The sequence below is a fragment of the Eptatretus burgeri genome, chromosome 15 (assembly GCF_056783735.1).
Source record: "Eptatretus burgeri isolate ZD-2024b chromosome 15, Ebu_testis_v1, whole genome shotgun sequence".
In the NCBI taxonomy this organism is placed as follows: domain Eukaryota; kingdom Metazoa; phylum Chordata; class Myxini; order Myxiniformes; family Myxinidae; genus Eptatretus; species Eptatretus burgeri.
This window is the reverse complement of record NC_140975.1, coordinates 37,002,337-37,030,070: the sequence shown is the minus strand read 5'-3', so window position 1 is coordinate 37,030,070 and position 27,734 is coordinate 37,002,337. Positions and strand designations below refer to the sequence as shown.

Here is a 27,734-nt window from a genome sequence, read left to right as displayed (position 1 = left end):
TCCATCCTTTCCTTTGAGATGCAGCAAGTCAAATGCTTTCCTTCACTGACATGCCATTGCTTGTCCAATTTCCAAACGTTCGATCATCTCTCCTCTGTTGCTTTCCTCCACATACCCCACCTCTCGAGTATGAAAATCAGTACTACCCTAACTTTCCTCCACAATCAATCAATGTATTGGCTCACCATCATCTTACTTCAACCCAAAAGACAATTGAAAATGTTAACATTCTCACAAACCTTTGTACGTCCACGTCCACACAATGTTGTGATTGTTTATCTCTCAATACCCATTGATTCATTATTATATACCAGTAAAATCGTTTTTAAAATCACATCAAAGCGTGCCATCACAAATCCCCACGCTTCCCAACTAAAGCAAAGTGGAAAGATGGGCAAAAAGTTCCACCAGGAATGACCCACTATCCAATTTAAAATTAAAAAAACAATATTCTGTTGTGACCTCTGTGACCCTAAGTCCCCACTCCCATGGGCATGAATCGGGGGTCAAATCCAAAGATCGTTCCATATTTCATGCATCCCCCAATGTTCATTGCATATACAAAGTTTCATTTCAAAAAATGTGTAAAATGCACCCATAATTGCATTTTTCAGTTTTTGATAGTTTGACCCTGCCCCAGGGGTTGCGGCCAAAATGATACTGCTCCCGCATCTTCATGCCATGTGATGATCATAACCACCAAGTTTGATGAATTTCGGCACAACCGTTTAAGAGAAGATAGCATGACTGACAGACAGACAGACAGACAGACAGACAGACAGACAGACAGACAGACAGAGCCAATTACAATATCCCAGCGCTTTTTTAAAGCGTAGGGATAATTATTAATGAAGTTACCGTACTTGCAAAAGCCATAAACGATTATCCCTTTGGGTCATCGTACTGGCATCGTCTATTTAAAATGGGAGCAAGATTACATCAACACACCTTAATCACAGAGGGAATTTAAAACTGCATTCCATAAAACAGTGGGCCAAACTCAAAAATGCAGTCAGAAAAATAATTGCCTGTCCTTGCGTCGTCGATGCTGCTGATTTATAAGGGCATGCTACAAGCAATAAGCGAATCCATTCTGCACAAAGGCACATCCATGCTCGGGCAATATTTTGCAAACGGCTGCAAGTGCCACTTGGATATCATTACAACGTTAGCATGCGTCACACAGTAGTTATGCAGGCTACAAATGGAATCTTCAAACGATTACACATGTTCCAAAAAATGTATGCAGTCCCATCTCACTCACTTGAAACCTAAGAGATTCTCAGATTATGTCTACAAGGAGTGCCCATCAAATCATTGAAACTTTACAAACCTGGGAGCTTCAGGCATCACATAAATTATTTTATAAGTATATGTGGAAAAATTACATGCCGAGATAGGGAATCAAATCCAGGTCCTCTGGTGAACCATACCAGTGCTCTGCCATCTGAGCTATCTGCACAGGCCATCACTGCTCCTATGGTTGGCAGTGAGTATCCCAGAAGCAGTGGCGGAAAAAGAGTGGCATTTGTATACGTGGGAGAATTGCGTGCTCAGCCGGTGGGTCGCCCAGATAGCAGAGCACTGGTACGGTTCACCAGAGGACCTGGGTTTGATTCCCGGTCTGGGCACGTAATATTTCCACATATATTTATAACATTTGTTTCCTGGTCATTTATAAATTATTTCCAAGGATTATTGTATGGTTGGTCATGTTAGGAGGAAGTCTTTCAGATGAATTTCATTGAAATTACAGTATCCTGTACTGTGAAAAAGCCTTAGTCTCGCTTGAAAATAAACATTTTTGTTGTCACATTGGTATATTTCGATAAATAGGTGTTATAATTATCATGTTTGATTAACGAAAGAAAAACGAATGATATTTTACAATATCAACGCATGAAATTACATTTGGTGTGACTACCTTTTCATACAAAACAGCAGATTTTGGAAATATAAAATAAAATATTTTCAAAATATAAAATAAATAATTCACCTGTAGTGAAAGTTTAAACAACTTGATGTCTGCATTACAGCGATGTTGAAATCTGAGCGAAAAGAATACGAAATCTTCAAAATGTTTCATTTCACTCATTTTAAGCGGAGGTTCAAACCAAAACATCCAACACTGAGATTTGCAGGGAAGCGGAAGTGATTTTTGCTCACGTCATGTATCAGCAGCAAGGGTAACTGACAAAGGTTAGCTGTTAGGGTTAGGGTTAGTTGACTTCCAAGCAGATGGGAGATGACCGAGGGAAAATGATAGGGTGAATAGAGCAGAATGTTTGTGAAGTACTGTTGTGGGCTGGGGTTCGGTGGCGATAAACGACCACGAGGTGGAGCAGTCGAGCCGTCTCCCACCGAACACCCGGAATTAAAAGGTCGTCACCCCGGATAACTTCAGAGTTGACGGGCCACTTAAAGGACCGTGATTGCCAATTCTCTGACGGCGTGGGGTAGGGTCAATAGCCAAATTTCAATACACCTAAGTACCCACGTCATCAAATTACCGGGGAAATCACACCCTTGGCTGACTGTCCGAACCGAGTTGCAGGTACCGACTCGGATCCGGCGTAACCGAGCGCAGTTACCAGAGCCGCGCCAGTCCCAATGACAACTTACGGCACCAACGGCCTCACAATTTCTCAAGCCCGAACCATGCCAGGCCAATGAAAGAGAACACGAACAACGAACTGGAACATTCAACACGGGGGTTTATTTATAATGGGGGCAGGGGAGCACACAAAGAGCAGAGTTATCCGAATAAAAGAAATACAATTTACAAGGAACGAAAAGCACTTAACAGTTTCTACTTACAGGACGGACACACACACACACACACACACACACACACACACACACACACACACACACACACACACACACACACACACACACACACACACACACACAAACACACACACACACACACAAACACACACACACACACACACACACACACACACACACACACGAAATGGACCCCATGGGTCTATTTTCGGTCCTCAGCCCAGGAGAGAAAGGCGAGCTGGGGACCAGGGCCAAGCCGAGTACCTCGCCGCCTCGTGCGGTTTCACCAGACCCGCACTTGTGGAGTTCGGAGTCGGTGGACGGGACCGGGGATCCCAACTCGAGCGCTCCAACGCAAACCACCACGGTGGGACTCGAACCCACGACCCAGAGTCCACGGGCTCACGACCTGGCTGCTCAGTCACCACCACCACCACCACGAGGAGCCACCGCAGAGGACGGTAGACCGCTCGAACCACGACCGCAGACCGCTCGAACCACGACCGCAGACCAAGCCAATCGCCACAAAGACTGCAGACACTCCAATTGCCACCAAGACTGCAGACCGCTCCAACAACGACCAACCCTCTCCTCTTTCTTTACGACGGGGCGACCCTTCCTTCGACGAGGGCTCGCCACCTCATCTTATCCTTCCCCTCCCCCACGGGTCGAGGGAAACGCTCTGGGGTACTCGCCTCCGGATTGGACGAGGGGTTGTCGGGCGAATCGTGGCCGCCGTTGATTGGACGAGCTCACGGTGGGCAGAGGGAACCTCACCCCTGTATGTGACACGCTGCACATGGGCGATGGATGGTGATGGTGCGAAAGCTAAGGATGAAGATTTAAAGATATAAATATACCATCAGAAATGGGGAATCCCCTGCCCTTGAATGAAAAAGGTCATACATATTCCAGATAATGAGGGAGGTGAATTGGAAACAAGACACCATTTGGTCATCATCTCGAAAAAGTTCCCCAGGGGTGAGGAACGTAGTAACCAAAAATAATTGAAATCAGATAAGTGGTTTTCCATTTATTACAAAAAACATTTTTTTCAAGATGGCCGCCCCAGTCGGCCATCTTGGATCGGGCCACACCCAAAATCAATAGGGTTCTTCCTTTTCAGGTGGTACATGTGTGACCTAATTTTCAAATCGATATGGTGAACAGTTTATGAGTTATCGCACTCACAGCTATAAATGTTGACGCCCGGACGGATGGACGGCCGGACGACCTGGGTGCCAACAATATCCCCCTTCCGCCACGTGGCGGGGGATAAAAAACCTGACTATAAAAGTAACTCGTAGCGCACACACAAAATTCCCATTAGACAGAAGGACGGGACCCTAACTATAAACACATACTTATCGAAATAACTAAACTTAGGGATTGCTGTCTGTTTGTGTGCAAATGGCTGCCAGATTCGTAACAGTACAACATGCTGTCTCTTGTTTACATCTGGTTGCAAAGCGATGGGTAAAAATGACGAGTGCATTAATATTTAAGGATCCCCAGTGGAGTTTGGCACTCAACTGAGAGGAATTTGGAGGAAAAGGGGATGATTTTTTGGGATTTTCAATGTTTACTGCATTTTATTTGCGGTAACAAATGATTATGATAGAGGGTTTTGTGCCGGCCCAGGATTGTTCATCTACGATAAGTATTCGACATATGATTGCCTTTTTAGAGGTTGCTCGTGTGGCAGGGATGATCTCACTAACGGGTGTAGAGGTGAAAGATGAATCACTGGCACCTTAAAACCATTTGCTTCAGGCAGACGAGGCTCGTCAGCCTTGGAAAGGTAGTTTGTCTAGGTCTTGGAGAAGGAAACTGAATCCAAATCTGCCGCTGCCTTGTGGTTCAAGTTTTTAAACCAAAGGCCAGGACTTTAATGGAGTAAAGGCAGCAATCCTAGATTTTGCGAATCACACTGTGGGATGTTTAACGTCCATCAATTAATGGTAACAGACGGGAAACCTGGTTTCACGTCCATCTGAGGGATATAACACTTTGTGACGCATTTGCGGTCTGCAAAGCACAAATCCGACAGTTTATAGTCAGGTCAAGAATTAAACCGAGGCGAGAGAGTTCAAAGGTAAGTGTGCTTTCAAATAGGAGGTGCAATTAATAATAGAGAACTGGAGTGACGTCGATGTCACGCCGTTGCAAATCCCCAAGCTTCCAACCTAAAGCAAAGTTGAAAGATGGCAAAAAGGTTCCACCAGGATTGACCCAATACCAAATTTTGAGTTACAAATTTTTTTCCCCATTTTGAACCCTGTGACCCGCCCGAACGGATATCTGACCTTTGTATATGCAAGGATGAACCCCTGGGTTCATGAAGTATGCATGAAGCAGGGGTCAAATCCAAAAAATCGTTACATATTTAATGCATCCCCCAATGTTGATTGCACATAATAAGTTTCATTAAAAAAAAAGTTTAAAAACTGTGCCAATAATTGCATTTTCGGTATTTGGCATTTTCACCACACCACAGTAGTAGGCAGAGGATTCTCGTTGGCCAAAAATGGGGTGGGGCCAAAAATGACACTGCTCTTGCACTGGGTAGGTGTAAGAGCAGCACCATTTTGATAACTACCAAGTTTGACGAATTTCTGTGCAACCTTTCAGCAGGAGATAGCATGACGGATGGAGAGTAGCTACCTGACAGGTACCTGCCTTTATCTCCTGTGATGTTCCGACAACCTTTATCTCCCGTGACCAGGAAGCTGGTTGACAGGTACCTGGCTGGCAGACAGACAGAGAGGGTTAAAATATCCCCTGTGTTTTTAGCTCACCTGGAACGTAGTTCCGGGGAGCTTATGGGATGGTGCGTCTTCCGTCCGTCCGTCCAAAAATACTTTCAACTTCTTCTCCGAAACTATACGTAGGATTTCGATGAAACTTTACCACAACGTTCATCATCGTGAATGTACTGAAGCTTATTCATCTCATAAAAAAATTAATCAGGCCCTAAGGGGGACTATGGGGGTTGCCCCCAAAACAGGTATTTCCTTTCTTCTCAGAAACTACATATGTAATTCTGATGAAACTTCACCACAACCTTCATCACCTGTGACGTACCAAAGTTTGTTCACGACATTTAAAAAAATTGGGGTCTGAGGGGGGTTGCCCCCCAAAATATGTATTTGCTTTTTTCTAAAAAAAAAATCCAAGTCAAAAATAGGGATTTGCTTTCTCAGAAACTACAAACCCAATTACGATGAAACTTGACCACAACCTTCATCACCAATGATTGTTTGGGGTTTAAGGGTGCTTACGTTGGGGGGGGGGGTGGGGGTTCCCCTGAGCTTTCTTCGTAAAAACTGCACAAACAATTACGATGAAACTTAACCACCACCTTCATCACCCATGATGTACTAAAGTTTGTCCATTCCTTTAAAAAAAATTGGGGCCAAAGGGATTCTACATGGGGGTTGGCCCCAACATATGTATTTGCTTTCTTCTCTGAAACCACACACACACAATTATAATGAAGCTTCACCACAACCTACATCACCCATGATCCCACCAAAGATTCTTCATGCCATGAACAAAATCAGGGTCTGAGGGGGTCTACAGGGGGGTTGCCCCCAAAATATGTATTTGCTTTCTTCTCTGAAACCACACACACACACAATTTCAATGAAACTTGACGAATACCTTTATCTCCCGTGATGTTCGAAAGTTTGTTTGTGGCATGAAAAAAAAAAATCCATATGTATTTACTTTCTTCTCCATTACAGATTTTGCGGGTCATCCATGCCTTCCAATGGTTCCCTGGTTATATTATCTAGCTGCTACCAGGTGAGCGCCCAGGGGTATTGCCCCTATGTTTTCAAGAAGCATGGGGATAATAATTGAGGAAGGAACTCCACAGGCTTCTGTTTGAAGAAATCAGCCTTGCAAAGTGAATGTTTAACTAAGATCTAAATACTTAACAGCAATGTTAGGCAAAATCACCATTAATTATTCACAAATTCAGTATAAGCAAAAACAAATCATTACTTTTTAAAGTGGTCGTATGGGGACGATTGTGGTAGAATGGAACAGGAGGATTCATTGGAACATTCCCCCAGGCAGTTATTCTTGGACAATGATGTTAAATACAAATATGTTGGCAATTAATATTATTTACACAGAATATCTGCTCTCGAGGATGTCCCAATGCTCCCTGCGTCCCAACGCAACCTGGTTTCCCCAACAGCAATTTAGTAGAATTCATGAAATTATAAATCATTGCAGCACATATTCCTTATAGACATCTTCATCTCTAAATCCTTCCTATTTTTCATTCCTCCTCCTCTTTCTCAACACCTTTTGCATTTTTTTCCTATTGTGTGCCCTCGATCCCATCCCTTTCCTCAGATTTCAAAAATTAACGCAGTTTGCAAGATGAAAAATGCATATTCATCATTATCATTCAGGTCCTGTTACTTACTGGTGAATGTCACAGGATAAATTCGTGTCAGCCAGCAAATGAGATGACTATCACTGGATGCATCATATGAGTTTGAACAATTCAGAATTAAGAAGAGCAAATTAAAAAATGAAAGCCAAGGAGGAAGCACGTTGCCAAGAAGATGAACCAAAAAAATGAAAATGTCACAAGGAAAACAGGTCGCGCCAAGGTTCAATGCCCTGTCTGCAAAGCTCACACACCACACAGAGAGCTGTGTTACAAATGGACGTGACGTCTTATGAAAGTTTGCTTTTCTCCGTTTATTATGCAAACTTGTATAATTCATCCTTTAACATGTTGGCTGCCAACTATGAGTATCCTCGTAGTGCTTGGTGTCCCAGATTCTGCCATGATGAATATTCTCATTAAAAAGATTACTCTATTGTATTGTAAACAGAATATACTGCCGTGCCAGATAACGCAACAAACGATCTGCGGGCAGTTCGGTGAACATAAATCCATGTAATAATAATAATCATCATCATCATCATTATCAGTCTCCATGAGAAGTTTTGCAACTTAATCTGCATTATACGTGCCATTTTCAAAGGTAAAGACAGTAAAAACTAGAAGGGCACTCGGTGGAGCGCATACCTCCGCCACGTAATTCCTGATCCACGAGAACATTTCGGGGCCAACACATTTTTGAAATATCATGCTATACAGTACTATATTGTTTTTGGCCCTACCTCTCAATGGTGAAGAATCACGTTAAAAATTAAATAATTATCGTGTCTGGTTCAGATCCGGATTTTCACCAAAATGTAATCAATTCTTCCGTGTCACACACCCAACATTGTCCACCAAGTTTCATCCGAATCCGTCCACTTTTTGAGATATCATGCTATTTATCGATTTTGGCCCTATCTCTCAATGGTGAAGAATCACTTAAAAAATTATAGTATCCGGATCTTCACCAAAATCTAATCAGTTCGTCCTTGTCACACATCCAATCTGCCCACAAAATTTCATCCGGATCCGTCCAAAACTCTTTGAGATATAATGCACACAGACAGACAGAGAGGGGTGAAAACATAACCTCCTTCATCTTCGGTGGCAGAGGTAAAAAGAAAAGAAAAAAATACACGGAGTACTCGGCACACAACCTACCATTAGCAACGACATACTTACGTCGATTCAGTGCTAAACATAGTCCAACAAGATAACTCGTACCTGACATATGGAATTTAAAATCTTGTCCCACTGCCAGCGACGAGTTTTCTCGCAATGCGGTGTTTCCCCACCAATGGATAATAAATTAACTTAGATTTGCTCATAGAAGGGAAAAATTCAGATGTCAAGCAAAAGCATGAAGTTTGCTCAACATTCATTTATCTACTACTGGGTAGGAATCTAAATCATATTGGCTCGTAAGTATGTAAAACACCTCATAGTACAGCAAGACAAACTTTTAACTGTGAGACAGCTATAACTTCTCAAGCACTGCCTTTTCCCAAAAGAAACAGTTTGTGGAGGAAATTGACACATAAACATTGGTTGATCACACCTGAGTGAGCATAAGGAAGAGTGAGAGAGAACACCAGAATCCATAAAGGCCTGACCAACACAGATGCCTTCAACAACAATAGATCATTTTGTTGAAAGGATTTTACACTCAGGATCTCGAGCTGTGCACTTTGTCTGCTCTGTAAGGCTAAAAATGCCAAGACTGTCCCGTTATGATTTGGCAAGAGACAATAAGAGCTTTATGAGAATAGGAATGCCTGCTTCACCGATTAAAAATAAAGGAAAACACGAGCCTGAATGCATGCACGGAGTTCAACCAAAGATGCATCACAGAAAAAGCGGTGAAAACATCACCTGGGATGGAGATCCTATTACTGCACACCGGGGTCGCAGCAGAGGATATCTGTGAGACCATGCAAAAGGCTGAAGCAAGTGTGCTTGGGTCGCTGGCTGTGGCTGACGTAAAGCGCGAGGCACAAACTCGGGAGCAAGAGGGTTCAGCACATAGGTCTTGAGCTCAAGACCACGAAGCTCTGAGCGAACCCTCTCGAGGGAGGTACCATAGAGGCTTCCACGAAGCTCGCAAGCAGCTAAGAAATGCTCCCACACCTTCCTGCAAAAGGAACAAGGTCCGGTCATTGTAAAAAAAAAACAACAAACAAAGCAAAACCAAAACAAGGTATTTTATAGAATGAGGTAAAAGTACTTTAAAACATCTAGGTCTTGACCAGTTTGGCTTCTCGTCTTCAAGTTGGCCTGTTTGGTGCTGCCATGTTGACGGGGCTTATAATGCTGGGAACGTAGCTTCAAATACCATATACTGTGTTGATTTATCCATTGCTCCGAATGCTCTTGGCCGACTTGTAACATATGTGAAAGTTTCCCCAGGAGTCTTCATGAATCGATAGACCCCCAAAAAGACCATTAAAATGAACTGAACCACAAGCTTCATGTAATATTTAAATAAGTGATGCAAATCTCAAAGCAATACACGATGGGTGAAAACTACAATAAAAAACAAAATCTGGAATTTCGTGTTAGTTTTTCATCAAAACTAATAAGTGTGTGTGTGTGTGTATAAATGTGTCTCCTCCATAACTCCAAAACCATTAAACTTAGCAGCCTGAAACTTTGCATGCCCACTAATAAAACTCCAAGGAAGTGCATGACTGAAAATTGGGTGTTTGGGTTAATACAACACCCCTTTTGAAGATAATTAACTGTCTTATTTAATTATATCCTTTATCAGGCACATCCTCGGACCACCGCTCTCGATGGGGTCTTAAGGAGTATCCGCTGAGGTCTGAAGCCACCATGTTTTTTGGCCTGCTCAACCATGCCTTGACTTGGAACAGGCCACAAGGATTTCTTCACAATAAAGTTTTTTTTTCACTTTCTTCACTCATATTATCGAATGCTTGTTCATCATAACTATGAATCGATATATATATATATATATATATCGCTTTTGTAAGTGCTGTAGTTTTCAAATTAGGAGCTTGGAGCGATTACATGCATTACATGATGCAATTTTCCACAATCTACTCTCACAGACTAATTAAAGTATATCATCGAAATATTATTTCGGTTTTGAGGATCGGATATTGTCTGGACTAAATAAGCGTCAAAATCTGTTGTGAAACCTGATAATTTAAAGAAATAACGAGTCTTTTAACGAAGCCAATGTACCTATTTACTTTAAGCAAGCAAGGCTATGTTCCCTCCTTCTCCATACATACACGGGAAAATGTGAAATTTCCAAAGCATTAAACTTATCTCTTTCTACTGTTTGGAGAATTATATTGAGTGAACAAATGATTTAGGAATGTGCCAAAATTAACCAGCTTCATTGAGCTAAATTATTTAATGCATTCACTGCTTGACCTTGCGCCCTGTCCCCCAGAGGGACTACTTATCCATAGCGTCTGCCAGATCCGTGTCTATATTTTTGGAGGTTTCATGAGGTTATCCACTGGAAATCAAAGCAAATCTGGTGAAAAACGGATGTTTTTAACAAAGTTATAATATTTGCGCGGATCGGGAACAGATGTACCACGTGACGTGTGCACAGACGAGCAGGCAACATGGCACATTATCTGCAATGTTTACTTCACGATATCTCCAGGGTTGTTCTACATTAACAAGGCCCAAAACACTGACTTGGGGAACTCCAGCCTCTACTGGTAAAGGAGAGGAGAGGGTTCCATTGACAGCAACAGGTTGATTGTGTGATTGGAGGAAGTCATATATACAGGCATGAAGTTGGCCTACCATACCACAGGCAGATAGCTTGGCAAGCAAAGCAGGATGCCAGACTGTGTCAAACGACCGATATATGTCCAAGGAGACGGTACCAATGCCTTCGTTGAGATTGGAGGCCTTCATCTGTTATTGAGAGGGGAGCAGCAGCATGGTCAGAGTTGAGTTACTGGGATGGAATCCAAACTGATGGCCAGAGATCAAGCTGTTTGAAAACAGGAAAGATGACATCAGAAGCAATGATGGATTGCAGGACTTTGCTTGTAATGTGAAGCAGGCTCACAAGCTTTGAGTTGGTAAGGTCTGTTTTTGCACACTTCTTGTGGGAGAGAGTGATGTTTGCTAACTATCATGCAAAGGGGAAGTAGCAAGAGGAGAATGACAAACTAAATAGGGCAGATAGAGTGGAAGCACGAAAGGCAGAGCATAATTAGAGAACATGGACAATGATGCCATCTGGGCCCATCATCGAAGCAGGGGCAAGGCCGGACAGAACTTTCTCTTCCTTCTCGGGTGAGAAGGACACAAGGCCGTGGAGACATGGGGTATGTCGGGTAAGATGGGTGACAGAACAGGATCAGTTGGTTACACCAGATTTAGAGGCAAAAACAGAGTTCAGACATTCTGCCTTATCTCAGGCAGAGTCTGCAGTGACTGTTAAACGTGAGAGATGGGATGGAGAACACCAAAAGTACACTTGACAATGCATCATCATGATTTGGAGGAAGGAGACTGGTGAGAAAGTTTGGCCTTGAAATTTGTAAGATTATGTTTTCTGTCTTGGTAAGGATGGAAACACACTTGTTGCAAGCCTGAAGGAATGAACAAAAGTTACCCTCAATCGGCTTAGCTTTCCATGCTCAGAAAGCAAGCTATTTGACTGCAACCACCTCCTTGGAGGATTCAGTGTACCGGGGTCTTGTGGATGGATAGGACAGCTACAGATGGGATGGGATAAACTGCTTCATGAGAAATAGTAGACGTTTTTGAAAGTATTCCACAGCCGAATTAATATCAAATGCTGTGGAGCTGATGGGCCAATCCTTTTACGAGGCAGATTGAAGTCCCTGTCAGTTGGTCTGTGCAAATAACCCCATTCTGCCATTCTCAAACAGCCCAACTGATTGAGGCAAAATTTCAGGTGTGTCATCCTCCAATTTTGCAGCAGTGCAATTTTGTCCACATAATGCTTCAGAGGGTGTGGCAACACAGTCTGTTCCAACACTGCTTTTAGACAGATAGAGGGTTTGTAACTAATCCATAGACTCCTATAGAGGACTGGAACCTCACGATCTCGGGGTTTGTAACTTGAGTCTGAAGGATTAACTTGAGTCTGGGGCTAAAATAACTTCTAGAAGGGCTAGAGACACGATCTCAGGATCCATATAGGGGTTTTTGAGGACGGCGAGTTCAACAGTGTCATTTTCAACACCACCTGAGGTCATCAAGGTCAAAAGGTCATATGTCAAGGTCAAATTACTGAATTTTGGTATTTTTTGCCCGTTTTTGTGTCTAACTCATAGAGGAAAACTTTTGTAAAGTCTATGACAAAACATGACATTGTGCACCTACTGCACCTACTTGCTGATTTCTATCACTGTTAACTAATGTATGTTTTGTTTGTTTCTCTTTGAGAAACTGTCCAGCTGGTGATCTCACAGGATCTTTGCGTTGTTTCCTGCTTTGGTGACAATATGCCACGTCGTTGCAGCTGCTTTGTTGTAGAGGAAGCTATGATAGGATGCCTTATGTAAAGGTGATATCCTTCCCAAAAGATCCTGAGGAGAGGGAGAGATGGCAAAATTTCAGGTGTGTCATCCTCCAATTTTGCAGCAGTGCAATTTTGCAGCAGTGTGGTGTAGCCTGCGGGCATGCAGGGCGGGGCATGATGATGGGAGGAGGGGTCGTCGTGGTCATCGTATCTGCAAGGAATATAAGGTGTGTGCGCCGCCTGAGGCGTCGTAGTGATGCTGTAGTCGCCCGGCTTGTGCGTGTGCTGAATACGTAATAAAGGGGAGCCGCGGGCAAAGTACGCCCGCGCTCGCGCTCGCGCTTGTGAAACACAGCCCGGCTCGACTGTTCCCCCGCTCGTGTCTGCCTGCTAAGCATCTTCTATCAGTACACCACAGTTGTCTGACGAGGATCTTCGGATCGGCGTGTGCGTGGGCGGCAGCGAATAACCCGTGCGGTTCCAGGCTACGGAGCCAAGGGTCTCGCCAGCACGAGCATGGCAGAAGGTCGGGGCACGGCGCACGGGCGCGTACCCGTGTTCGGGGGAGATGAATTCGAGTTGTTTTCTGAACAGTTGGGTTGCTACTTCCGCACGAATAATGTAGATGATGAAGAGAAACGCAAGGCGATCTTGCTCGCCTCGCTATCAACGGAGCACTACCGGCTGCTGAGTGATTTGGTGGCTCCAAATAAGCCCAGTGATGACGGGCTATCGTTTCAGGACATCGTGGCGAAAATGAAGACCCACTTGGCGCCAGAGAAGTCGTTGCATCTCGTGCGGTTCCAGTTCGATCACCTCGCGAAGGGTGGCGAGGAGCGCGTTGCAGACTTCGTAGCACGGGTGAAGCATTCGGCCGTGCCTTGCAAGTTCACGACAGAGGAGCGTCCGGCACGGCTCAGAGATCGTTTTATTTCTGGTCTGTGAGACGCAAAGATGGTAGCAGCCATGCTGCGGTTGACCGACATCACATTCGACTCGGCGGTCGGGACTGCTTCGTCTGTCGAGCAGACACTCACGGATGTCCGCACCATCGCTGGCCAGGACGTAATGAGTAGCTCCAGCTGGGGCATGTCGGCTGATCCCGAGGTCCACGCGGTGACCGCGCAGGTGCCGCAGGTCGCGCAGCCCGGAGTCCGCGCGATGACTCAAGTGCCGCAGGTCGCACGCGCGTCTGGCGGTGCGGGACGAGGGCGCGCACCGCAGCACGGTCGCACCGGGAGCGAAGTGGATTTCCAGGGGTGCTGGGGGTGTGGGGGTCCGCACATGCGACGAATGTGCCCGTATAAGAACACCGTGTGTTTGCATTGTCACAAGGTGGGACATTTGAAGCGTGTGTGTCGGATGGCGGGGGCCTCCGTTGGGGTCTTGGATAACGAGGTGCGGGAGGACCCCAGTGACCTGGAGATCGGCCTGCAGCCGGGGCATGGCGATGCCGGCGGGCTGGAGCAGGAGATGCAACCACGGTTGAGTCTGTTTTCCGTTGGTTCGGAGATGGCGACGCCGTTCACGGTGGTGGTCGAAGTGAATGGCGAGCCGACCGTGTTTTGCGTGGACACCGGGACTGCGGTGTCGGTCATGGGTGAGCAGGCGGCTCGTGGTCTTCGCGGTGTTCGCCTGGTCAAGACGGCCTTGTCGCTGTACACGTACACCGGTGAAGCGATTGCACTGCTTGCGAGGGCCGACGTCTCAGTGCGCTACCGAGGTCGACGCGCCCGGCTCTCGGTGTTCGTGGTGCAAGGGGAGGGGCCCGCCCTTTTGGGTCTGGACTGGCTGGCGCACCTCGGGCTGAATCTCCGGTTCGTACCTCCAGGTGTGCCGGTGCTCTCTTCGATGCCTTCGTCGAGTACCGAGGGCGAGGTTCTGGCGGCGGGAGCCGCGTCGATGCAACGGGAGCGGCCGTTCATTGCTGCCGGCGGCGGTGATGTACGGTTCGGGAGCGGCGAGAGCCGTATCAGCTCTCGCGATGAATTCCCGCGCTTCGGCAGCGTTCGTGGGGCAATGTGCGCCAGTATTGTTCTGGCAGCTTCAACAGGTTGCGGTGAGCCCGTGGCGTTAAAGGAAGTCGCGAGTCACAACATCGAGTCGACAACCAGGAGACGGACTCGTGATGTGGGTTGTGGGTTGCTGTTCATTGCATATTTGTTTTTCCTTGCTCTAGTGATGCAGTTTAACGTTGAAATAAATGCCAGCAGTTCCCGTGTGAGAGTGGGTTTGGTGGAGATCAATCGATGGGATTTGTATTATGGTCAATGTGATGTGGTGGCTTTGGGAGCGGTGGTGGCGAATAAAAAGGTTGGGTTGGCCTTCCGTTGCCCCGGGCCGCGGGTAGTTGCTTTGTCATGTGCAGGGATTTTGTCAAAAGAACGCGCTGTACGGAAAAATGAGTTTGCAATGGTTCAAATGATGTTCGTAGTGATTTATAACGAGCCTATGGTTGAAGTGTGGTTTAAATGGAATTGCTACCGTCTAACTGCCGTGTGGGTCTCGGAGATCGACTCGGAGCCAGGACTGGTGCGCTGGTCGGCGTTACCCCCACCTCTGGTTGCGGGCGCAGCTCTCTGTGTTCGCTCAAGGCTGTTTAGACGGGCATTGGCATCTCAACTGATTGTGGTGCATGGGTTGTTATGGAGCATTGGGTGCGTCCAGCCAGCGGCGCTGTTCAACGCCCCCATCCAAGGTCAATCGAGTCTGGCGCTGGCGCCACGGCTTCCAGACAGCGGGCTTCCGGCCTCGGAATGTTTATCTGCTTCAGGTCTGCCTGGGGGAGGTGTGCCGGAGGGCCGGTGTGCTTGTGGGCCGGAGGCGTTTGATGGTGCCGGGGGAGGTTTGCTCGCTCGGGAGGTCGCCGCGACCTCGCCGAGGGCCATGTAAGCATGAGCCGCCTGGGGGCGTTTTCGCTGTGTAGTGCTGCTGTGCTTCTCCAGTAGCTCGCTTCCACGCATTATATGATGTGATGTGCTGTTATACTTCGCTGTTTTCATTTTTTGTGCCTTGTCTACTATTAAACCGTAGTCCTTCGTGCTGTTTATGCTTATTATGATGGTGATCATTTAATAATCATAGTTTTAGGAGGGAGGAGTGTGGTGTAGCCTGCAGGCATGCAGGGCGGGGCATGATGATGGGAGGAGGGGTCGTCGTGGTCATCGTATCTGCAAGGAATATAAGGTGTGCGCGCCGCCTGAGGCGTCGTAGTGATGCTGTAGTCGCCCGGCTTGTGCGTGTGCTGAATACGTAATAAAGGGGAGCCGCGGGCAAAGTACGCCCGCGCTCGCGCTTGTGAAACACAGCCCGGCTCGACTGTTCCCCCGCTCGTGTCTGCCTGCTAAGCATCTTCTATCAGTACACCACAGATATTGGCAATGCCAAATGAGAAAGAAAGCTTGAGGTGCTTAAAGGAGATATATATATATATATATATATATATATATATATATATATATATATATATATATATATATATATATATATATATATATATATATATATATATATACACATACATGTATATATGTGAGACACATTTCAATTGTGATTGGGTGTCAGTTCGGGGTGGCAAACGACCTAAAAAACCCCCATCAATATTTCCTGGAGTACCGAAATCAGCTTTGAAGCAGGTGACCTCAGCCCCACGCCCAACATCATCTTCTACGTCAGAATCAAGAGCTAAAAAGATGCAGGCAGCTGATGAGGCTGCAGACAATATCCAAGATTTCGACCACTTTTGTGCTAAAATCAGCTCCTATTTTCCTGGCTTTTGTGGTGTCGTGACAGAGGTGCTCCAAGGCGGACACGAGCGGGGGAACAGTACAACCCTGCTTTATTGCACGAGCGAGTGCGTGAGCGTACGTTGCCCGTAACTCCACTTTATTGCGTACTCGATGCACTCTTCAAGCCACACGACCTCCAGTCTCCCCAGGCCACAACGGCTACAGCAACTACGACCATGCCTCAGGCGGCGAGCACTCCTATATCCTGTGCAAGCATGTGACCACTCCTCCACCACGCTCCCCACATCATGCCCTGCCCCCGCAGGCCCGCTACACCACAGCTTTAACGTCATAAAAGACCAGGAAAACCTTTACCTATCAAGAACTGATGCTACTGGACAAACTGTCAAGCAATTCTTTCATTTCCAACAAGTTCACTCACCTTTTGGATTTCTATTCTTGAATAAAGTTGAGAAAGATGACATTGAGATGCCCAAACGACTTTTTTCCTTTGCAGAAGAACAGCCTGCTCACAAAATGGTCCCAGATTAGATCCATAACTGACCAGGTAAACATCTATGAATGCACAAGCAAGGAAATTCTTCAGCTTGTAATAGGCCAGCTCTGTTGGATGACTGAGGCACACGAGCTTCCTCATTTCACCTTCCATCTGTCGCAGCTGCACCTTCTGGCAGAGAAAGACTTTGACTACGTTCTTCCTGCTATATTTGCAGATGAAGCCTTGGAAAAGTTTTTCAGCCAAGCCAGGCAAAGAAGCGGTGGAAACTTCTACATTGAAGTAGTTGACATTATGGCTGCAGCTAAAATTGTAAATTTGCAAACAGTCATTAATCATGACATTATGCCTGCATCTAGTTCTCGTGTGGTTGATTGCGACAAGAACTGTACAACTTCCATAAATCCAGATAAGCGAAGTGAACTCATTGACGAGATTACTCCTCAAGACACTCAGGTGTCTTGGGGTTTGAGGATGCCCTTAAGCATAAAGTATTTTATTTGGCCGGACACCTTGTTCATAAATATGGCGATAGCACTAGTATGGAGGAGATCATTGATGATGAAGATGGTAACGAGGTGTCATCTGAGTTTCGAGATAATTTGAACAGAGGTGGATTGAGTGTGCTATGTCAATAGTCTTTTTTGTACATAATGCCTATAATTTGTATGACAAGACTAAAATGCGTTGCCGATTTCATTTTGCTGAGCTGTTATCCTCTGTAGATGCACCTTTAGCTAGTAGTAATGCTGCATGTACTACTTTAGCTAACATTCTATTGAAAGCTCATGTCCTCAATAATGTAAGTGACAAAGAAAAAGCTTTGGGATGCCTCAGGAGGCAAAAAAGCTCTCCAACTAGTGATACCAACTAGTGATAGACATCGACATTGTTGTAATCGGCATAGTGTCGTGACATGCATATAATGTTTATGTAATACGATATATGACAATAAATATCAAAGTTTGACAGCTCTACACATTTGCATCTTATTACAATCAGCCATCTCTCACCCTTTATGAGTTAGATACAAAAACGGGCAAAAAAATACCAAAATTCAGTAATTTGACCTTGAAATATGACCTTTTGACCTTGAAGATGACCTCAGGTGGTGTTGAAAATGAGACTATTGAACTCGCCGTACTCAAAAACCCCTATATGGATCCCGAGATCGTGTCTCTAGCCCTTCCAGAAGTCATTTTAGCCCCGGACTCAAGTTAATCCTTCAGACTCAAGTTACAACCCCCGAGCATGGGAGGTTCCAGTCCTTCTCTATAGGAGTCTATGAACTAATCCAAAAAAGTTGGGACACCTGTCGGAATTGTTTGCATCAACTGTCAAAGCTTAATTTACCTCCATTGCTGCAGAACAGATACAGTTGCTAACCCATTACTTGTTCCCTGAAAAGGGCCTTTTTTGAACAAGTCTGAAATTTACATTATTTTTCAGTTTTTTTTTTTTTTAATCTCTGGCAGTTTACCGCTGAGCTTTGTACCATTTCAGGTTATTCAATGGACTTGAACTCATTAAATTTCAGTAAAAACCTGGAAAAATGGGGGTGTTCTAAAACTTTTGACCGGTAGTGTAGAGCAGATAGAAATCCAACATCCACTCCAAGAGGCAACAACTGAGGGAGTGCAATGGAAACGATTTTCCCAATCTGTTGGATAAACACTCTAATCCCAATTGAATGGGAAGAGCACATGGGCCAAAATGTGTGTAAACAAGACTTTATGACTGCATGCAGGTGTTTTATGTGTGACAAGATGGTTCTTATTTACACTTGAAATCAATTTATCCTTTCAGAATCACTGCACACACATGCCGGAAAAGCAGCGTTGTGGTGTCGTTTCACAAAGTGACAGAAAGATGAATTATCCCATCTTAGAGATAATTTGCTGCTGACATCAGCAATTTTGATAATTGGTCTCAGGCACGGTTTCCATTTCAGTCAAATGTGATGAATGAACAGCATGACAAGAACGAACTGACGTGCAGATATGAACAGCCAATTTGAAATTAATTGGAATGCAAAGGTAGGCATTAAACAAGCTCGATGAAAATCAAAATAAAATGGAGGACACCATACCAAAGCAAAATCCAAATTTTGAGCCTGGAATGAAAGAAGAAGCTCACAATTTGTGGCAAAATTGATTCCTCAAAAGACCTTAGCATATTTTGCACAAGAGGATGGGGGAGTGTGAAAGATAAGGATGGCAAAGGAGTAAAGGAGGGTGGAGGAGAAAAGGCAGAGAAAGTAAAGAAAATAAGATAAATATGTGTGGGGAATGGGGGAGGGGCAGATTATAAATTCCAATATGTAATAAGTACTTGGCCCCTTTCTGAAAATGTGATGAGTGGGTGCCCACATAGTGTTGGGTGAAACGTCACCAATTGATGTGTATTACTGGCAAATAACGATGACTCAGACCATGGTTAGGTTGATAAAGAACTGACACTTGAGCCACGGAAATGTGATGCGGCCAGATTGCAGGAGACGGCAATGTATGGATAGACCCTGATGACCCACACTCCCATCCTTCACTAGTTCCAGAACACTTAAGTGCTCAATGGTGGATGACAGTTACAAGTTTACAAAATAGATTTTGGGGTGGGGGGAAAAGAGGGAATTAAAAAAAATCAAATCCACTTTTAGATTTGGTTTTGAAAGGGAAACCCAAATGCTCAGACCACCTCGACGCCAAGATACCCTCTGATACCCACAAAATAGATATGATGTGCCTTTTTCCGATTTCTGAACTATAAAGGAGGTAAATTTGCGATTGAAAGTCAAAATATTCTTCTTCTTCAGATTAGCTATGACGTCGCAACCAGGAGACCACGAGATCCGTACTGTGTACGGGTTACATCTCGGTATGATTGAACTCAAACGATGAATAATTTTCGATTTTCCACAAATATGCTGAGTCTATGCGTTCTTGGTGGTTGTATAGTAATACAAACCGAGATGGTTTTATGCTGCACCAGTGGCTGAAACATCCTAAGTTTGCCGGAAATTGGACGAGGTTTGTCCGAAATACCCGAACGTGGATCGGGCCTACGAAATGTTAGCTTTTTGGCTTGAAACATTTTACAGAACACTGTTAGGAAACAACAGAGATGGCAATCTTGTGGTTATCCACCATGATTCAGGGAGGATGCCACATACAATTAAGCAGAAGAAACAGCAGTCGGTTGAAACTGTAACACCATCTCTACCCAGCTCCCGCCAAATGTACACGGACGATTTGGGCGGTGAATCAAACACCTGTTGCCATTGCCCGGCAGTTACCGCAAGAGCACCTGAAAACAATTATCTTTTATCAACACAAATTTCAGCAAATCAAATGAACCACCATCGATAATATAGAGGAGAGAAAGTATTGTTACAGGCCGGGGGGTCTGCCGCCAACCGACCACTCTGAACAGAGCCGCAAGTCGAGTTGGCCTGACCGATCGCCCGGAATATAGATCGCCGCCCGGATAACTCCGAGCGGCGGGTCCTTGTACAAGAACCGAAATACGCCAATCGGCAGATCACGTGGGGTAGGGTCGATTGCCAATCTTCAATTTACCTAAATACCCACGTGATCCAACTACCGGGGTATTCCACCCTCGATGGAACTCGTACGGAACAAACCACTAAGGCGAGCTTGTCCGTGCGCGATTCCGAGCGGCGTAATCGCCGAGAACCGTCGGTCCAAATGTCCCCCAATTACGGCAAACCAACGGCTTTCTAACTCCCAACACACGAAATGTTCAGTCAATGAGGGAATGGACGCAACAAGCAGGTTTACATTTACACAAGGACATTTATTATAATGAAACACGTATGCAATTAAATAAGGCAAAACACGTATGCAATTATACAAGCAACAAAAGCACGACAAAAGAACGACAACCGTCTACTTATTATGTATAGTCACTTACACTTAACAGCAGTTCCTACTTATTAGACGGGCCCACGGATGCGCGCGCGCGCGCACACACACACACACACACACACACACACACACACACACACACACACACACACACACACACACACACACACACACACACACACACAATGGTGGTTGAGGCCTTTAATCACGAGCTCCAGCTCGGAGGACAGGTAAGCTGAAACTCAGAGCCTAACTCGAACCTCTCCACCTCGTGTGGTCTTCAACTCGTCCAGTCCCGGTCTCCAGAGAGAGCGAGCTGGATCCAAATCGCCGTGAGCCGCGTTCCTTCCCGAGCTCCCGCGAATCCTCCCGCGCTTCTCAACACGTGCCGGTGAGACGAGGCGCCGATCCTTCCTGTCGATCGTCGCTTCCCCGAGGAACCAACTCCAAGAAGAAGCCGATGTGTCGCACCAAGCCGGGAAACAAAATGGAGAACGAAAAGCTCCACGAACCAAGAAGAAGAGGAAGAAGAGGAAGAAGCCTCCACTCGCAGCTCGAGCCGAACAACCGGCTCAAGTTCCTTCCAAAACAAAGCAGCAGCCGAAGCTCACTGAGCCAGCCAAAGCAAAAAGCTTCCGAAGGCCTCAAGCCAGGCACGACCCAATGGCCTGCTGAAGGACTGCTCTCTCCGAAGCAAAAAGCTTACTCCTCCCACGGGACTCAGCACACGAACTCTGCACACGGGACTCAGAACGGGACTCTTCACAAACTCTGGCATGGGACTCCCACCACAAACAAAGAAAAGATCTCCTCTTTATCATTCCCACCCCCTCCCCCGCACCCGGCGTGACTCATGCCCTCGTGATCCACACCCGCTCAACCACGGGTGGGAGGGAGTTGTTGATGTCACGGGATGGCAGGGTTCTTCTTCCTCTTTGCAGAAGGGGGGGAGGGACGTCTCCATTGTTTCGTTCCCTAACTATTAAATCGACCGCAGCGCATTTAATCGATCTCTGAACATTTAAACAATGAAAGGTGAGCTATCTAGGGAACATGCACTTATCGACATAGCTGACGAAGGGAACCTGTATGTTGTGTGCAATTGAATTCCAAATTCATAACAGTATGTATGTATCATCATCTGCTCCTCCAAAAGGATTTGACCTCAGATGCTAAAATACAGGGACACTCCACCTCCACCATCCCCCCCCACCCCCACAATCATCACCTCCACAATACCCACCACCATCCATCCTCCTCTCTCCTCCACAATCCCCCATCCACTGGGGAGGGACATCAAAACCTCACGGACATGACGGTGGGACACGGCACGGACACGAATTGCATCTGGGAAAAGTATGAAACAGGATGATTCCATAACATACAAGATACCTGGTCAGCCCACGATGACGGGACAAAGCATTCGTCACCCATCTTGTCTGTGGTGTGCAAGTGTGCCCGGGCAGTGCCCGTGCCATCAGGCAACGATGGGTATTTCTGCTTGAGTAATATATAAATTGATTTATCAATTAAAACAAAATCCTTTCCATATAAACCGTCAATTGAATGGAAAAATCAAACCCTTCCCAGCCGAAGTGATCATGTGACCAGCGTTTTAATCTTCACAAACACTTCCGCCTTCTTCGTCTGAATCGCTCTCACAAGGCTCAAAACGATTCGGCTCCACAATTCCCCCAAAAGTGTTTCCATCACTAATTTTCTCTCCAATCGTTTCTTCAAAATCCCACTGATCAGGTTCAACATCCTGAGAACCTTCAGAGTTGCTGATGACGGTGGAATCAGCATCAGAATCCGAGCTCGAAATACATTGTTTCTCTGTAAATTGTAAAGCCGCCGTTCGGATCAATATGGCTTCAGGGTGTGACGTCACTGGCAAAATTAAAAATTGACACTCTCGGGCTTTTTTCAACACTTTGTGATTGGCAAAAAAAAATTTCAAATTTTTTTCCCTTCAAATTCGACAGTGATTAATGATTAATAATTATCAATGGTTTTCAGAAAATAATGTATTTTTTAAAAAAAACATCAATATTAGACCTCTCCCTTGCTTTTAAATCATGTTGATGTGTCTTAATGTCATTCCCTTTTCCTTATTAACAGTGAAAGCTCCGACTTAAGGTCTGTGTATATCACCTGATCAGAGGAAAATAATCAAGGACACAAAACTATCTGGTACACAAAAGAGGTTTGGGCCTCATCTCCAACAAAACTGGGGCAGACAGTTGCTTCATGTGTTACACCGAATGTGACAAAAACAAATCCTCGTGCTGCATGTTTGAGCCCAAAATGACTCCGGCTAATCGACAACCAATAAGCTTGCAGACCGAGATAACTGTGGACTCGTACGCTGTGGATAGTGGGAACACTTTGGTGTGGGAGGAGGCGATTTGGCCCATTATGCCTGTGCTACACCAACACCAGAAACAATCACCCATCCTTACACAAGCGAACTACAAGTGCTGCCAATATTCCTACATCCCTCTACCTCCAATGAATCGAGATAATCTAATTCCAATTTAAACCTATCTTAATCTTTCTGCTGTCACTACCTTTACAGGGAGATCATTCCATGCATGAACTACTCCACAAATGAAAGACCCCTACCTTCCATGCATCCATCCATTGGGACCATACTCTATGCAGAGTGTTGGTGCTGCCTAAGCAGTCTCCTTGGCTGTTGGGCACAATCCTGGATGGGTCGCCACTCCAACACAGGATACCAGCAAGCTGGCACTGATTTTGCCGACCTTGGAAGGATGACAACCCCTGCCTTAATACCGTCTTAACTGTCATCTTCTTTACTTTCAGGCTATGGTCCCTGGTCTTATCACTGTATATTCTGCTGAAAAACTTGTGAGAGTGATTGTGATTGTTTGCTGTTACTTGTGATGGATACTTGTGATTGATTGCTGTTTGAAGACCCACCCATCCTGAAGGGGAGACCTCATTAACATAATAATATGCACAATTATGGAAGCAAAATTGGATTATAAAAGATTTTTAAAAAAAGAAAAAAAGTGCCAAGCACAGGGGGGATCGACGTGCTATGTATGCCCCATTGTTCTCAAGTCAACAAACATATTGGACCCCAATGCCGCCCCCACCCCCATTATTCTACTCCACATGGGCCTACACTAGCTTGGAAAAGTTTGGTCATGATCAATTTAAGCGTTTAAATAAATTACCATTCAAGATTCCTCCCACAAATCTTAACATCTATTAAAGCTAATAACTTATTTTTTTTCAACATTCATCCCCCATGAGGCATACACTATCCCTACCAAGTTTGGTGGCGATCACTCAAGCCGTTACAGAGATCCCCAGTGCCTTTATTATAAATCCTCCTTGAATTGAAACATCTTATAAAGCTAATAACTTGTCTTTTTTCATCATAAATCCCCCATTATGCAAGTAATGTATGGTATCCCTGCAACCCATCAGGCTGGTAATTTGGTAGCACTGTAGCAAAAAACATAGAAGTTCTTCACCCACACTCACCTAACATTAAATTACTATGCTCAACACCCCCCCTCCCCATAAACTACACCACCAACCCCCCATGATTATGAGCCCCCCCATTATGTCTGCCAAATTAGGTGGCCCTACAATGTTCCATTCTAAAGATAAACAGGATACAAGTCTGAAGACGACGATGGTTCACGAGCGGTATTTGATGATGTAGATTGTTTCAGAAGTCAAGGATGAGACAATGTGATAATGTTTGACCAAGTTATAAAAATGATCAACATGATGTGGTACGAGTGACAGGTTATTAGCTGCAAAATGTCGAAAACCCGGTTTCGTTCAACAACTTAAAAAAAATGACCTTTGCATAACCTTTAAAGGTCACAAAACAATGTTGTGGGCATTAAAATAAGGAAACAGGATACGTGCTAAAGCTTATTGGACTTAGTTCGTCGAAGAAGGTCGAAAACCCGGTTCGATTCCCACAACTTTGAAAATTTGACCTTTGTGACATTTAAAGGTCAAGGATTATGACCTTTGGTGCAAAACATCCTCTGGAACATTCCAGGAACAATATCACGTCATATAGGCCTATATGGCATTTCGCACTCATCGGATTATCCATACTTTGATGAAATCAGCGTAAAAACAAACTTGAAGGGGGCACCACGGGCAAGGTGTTCGAGATAGAGCAAAATGGTTTCAAGACTTTAGGTGGGGAATGACCTCAAGATTATGCATAAAAAATATTGTCATCCTAGCTCTCAAAGTTTGGGCGGTAGTATGATTTTTATGTCAAAATTCGAAATTTTCTAAGTTCGTGACCTTGTGACCTTGACCTTGTGACCTTGATCTTGAGACGAAAATGAAAAATCGAGCTCCGTGGGGCTATGCAGGTGCCATTGGGCTAACCAAATACCGAAACCCCTGCCAGATTCGACAAACCCCCTAGGAGAAGATGCAAATTGAAATCGGCTACCCCCTAAAAACACAATTTGCAATTTTCTAAGTTCGTGACCTTGTGGCCTTGACCTTAGGATGAAAATGAAAAATCGATCTCTGTGGGGCTATGCAGGTGCCATTGGGCTAAGCAAATACCGAAACCCCTGCCAGATTCGACAAACCCCTCGGAGAAGAATTTTTTTTTACGTCAAAATTCGCAATTTTCTAAGTTCGTGACCTTGTGACCTTGGAACGAAAATGAAAAAAATCGAGCTCCGTGGGGCTATGCAGGTGCCATTGGGCTAACCAAATATCGAAACCCCTGTCAGATTCGACAAACCCCCAAGGAGAAGATGCAAATTGAAATCGGATAACCCCTAAAAACACATGTTTTTTGGGCGTGGCTCCGCCCATAATGGGTGCACCATGCCCATTTTCAGGAAAACACAACTAGGTCATGATATAAAGCTCGCACCAAAATTTTGTCAGGATCGGATCAAAACCCACAGAGCTATGCTCGGGACAGACAGACAGACAGACAGACAGACACACAACAATAACGAATATAGTGGTCACTTATTATTTTTGTGAAAATATTTTTTCGTGAACCAATAAGGAAACGGACAGACATCAGACAGAAAAACAAAAAATGGAGTGTGACGACAAGGGCAGCATTGCATTTTTGTCAGCTTTGTCTAATCCCCCCAACAAGAAGATAGTGACCCTGTGCGCCACTCCAATTAGAGTGATGTGAGACTGGTTAGCAATTGCAACACACATGGACCATGCGCCTACAAATACGCCTTTTCGCAAGCAGGCGATGAATGGTCACATGACTGCTGAAAGCAAAAGTCATCAAAATGACGTTCAAATACTTTTATCTCATCGGAATATTTCTGCATTCATGTTGAATGTGTCAACTCAAGCTGCAGAAAAAGAGTTAAAACTGGAGAGGTGAGGAGATAGGGCCTGACAGCAGCTGGAAGAAAGCAGGAAAAAGAAACACCACCTCAAATACTGAGAAAGTGAATAATAAAAAATAAACTGGTATCCCAAAAGCATTCTGGAAGATGTTTTTGACTAATTCTTCATTTTTAAAGTTGGCCAGCAACTAACCAAGGACAACCAAGATCAGGAAAGGTTTGTGATATGATGCAAAAGAAAGTTTGTCTGGCTGTGGAAAATAAGTTTAGATCAAACAGGACAAAAATGAGGAAGTCATGAGGTGCATACCGACAACGGCCAGATGAGCACAGCGCGATGGGGTCACCCACAACAGCAAGCAATGACTGTGCTCGGGTCACAGCAGTGTTCAGGAGTTTTGGGTCAGACAGGAAGCCCAGCTCTAACTCGGACTCCGTCTCGCCGTCCTCTTTCCTCTGTGCTCGAGTGTGGTAAGAACGCCATGTGCGAACCGTGCTCAGTAACACCACACGGAATTGCTTTCCTGCACAAGGTAGCAGAGCAAGGGGAAAGTGTTAGCTCACTTCTCTGAAGTTTCAAAAACAAATCAACAACATCGCTCTTTTTACACCTCTTCTTTTTATAGTGAATTGACAATGTGGATAGAAATACCAACTACTTCAGTCATTCACTAACCTCACAATAAAGGAAGTGTATCAAAGAAAACTGGAAAGCAACTTTTGTAATAAAAGTTGGGTTGAGTAATTGTCTGCTTTTCACCTTTTCCCTGAACTGAAAGGGGGAGCAAGAGCATTTCTCTTCTTTTACTTTGGTTTGTTTCTGTATGCTTTCTTTATGTCATAATGTTAACTTCTGTCTGCTGTGGGTCGGGAAGGGCTGAGTGTGTACTATGTGATTTAAAAAATGGTGGCCACTCATTTGCATCAGAGGCTCATATATATGTTTAAGATATATATGCTGCGTTCGAGGAATTATCGTGTAAGCATGTATTACATCAAATATATCTTGGAAACCTCAGACTATACCAATAGCTAAGTCTGCCTCGAAGAAACTGGGAGTTCTGCTCAAATGTTGAAGAATCTTCTCGTCTGAACAGTTGCTCGGATTACATGAAGGATTCATTCGTCTTTAAGAGTGCAGCTCTCACATCTAGATGCCTGGTGTTGGCTTAATGGTTAGGGTGGCGGGCTTTGGATCCTTGGGTCCTGAGTTCAAATCCCACTCAGCTGTTAAATTAATACCAGTTGGGGTTAACTCAGCCTGTCATCCTTCTGAGGTCGGCAAAATGAGTGCCAGCTTGCTGGTATCCTGTGTTGGAGTGGCGACCCATCCAGAATTGTGCCCAATAGCCAAGTAGACTGCTTAAGCAGCACCAACGCTCTGCACAGAGTATGGTCCAATATCTCCTCCTCCTCCTCCTCTTCTCACATCTGGGGAGGTTATAGATCGACATATTTACTTGACAGAGTCGAGTTGAAAAAAATCTGACCTGTCAACTCTCCAAATTTGACCTCATAACTCAACTTGCTTGAATTACGCCGTAACGTTGGCTCTCATTCCCTTC

At 44.9% G+C, this 27,734-nt stretch overlaps 1 protein-coding gene across 5 annotated transcripts in view; it reads right to left on the bottom strand.

Moving 5' to 3' along the window:
- LOC147011936 (ATP-dependent RNA helicase with zinc finger domain-like) overlaps positions 1-27,734 on the bottom strand; it is a 310,053-nt gene that overhangs the window by 72,067 nt on the left and 210,252 nt on the right. For all 5 annotated transcript variants that reach the window (XM_085857677.1, XM_085857678.1, XM_085857680.1 and 2 more), the window contains exons 19-20: positions 26,480-26,693; positions 9,074-9,332 (exon numbers count right to left, since the gene is read on the bottom strand). In XM_085857677.1, the coding sequence (XP_085713803.1) occupies positions 9,074-9,332; positions 26,480-26,693 (473 nt within the window). The remainder of the gene's footprint in view (positions 1-9,073; positions 9,333-26,479; positions 26,694-27,734) is intronic.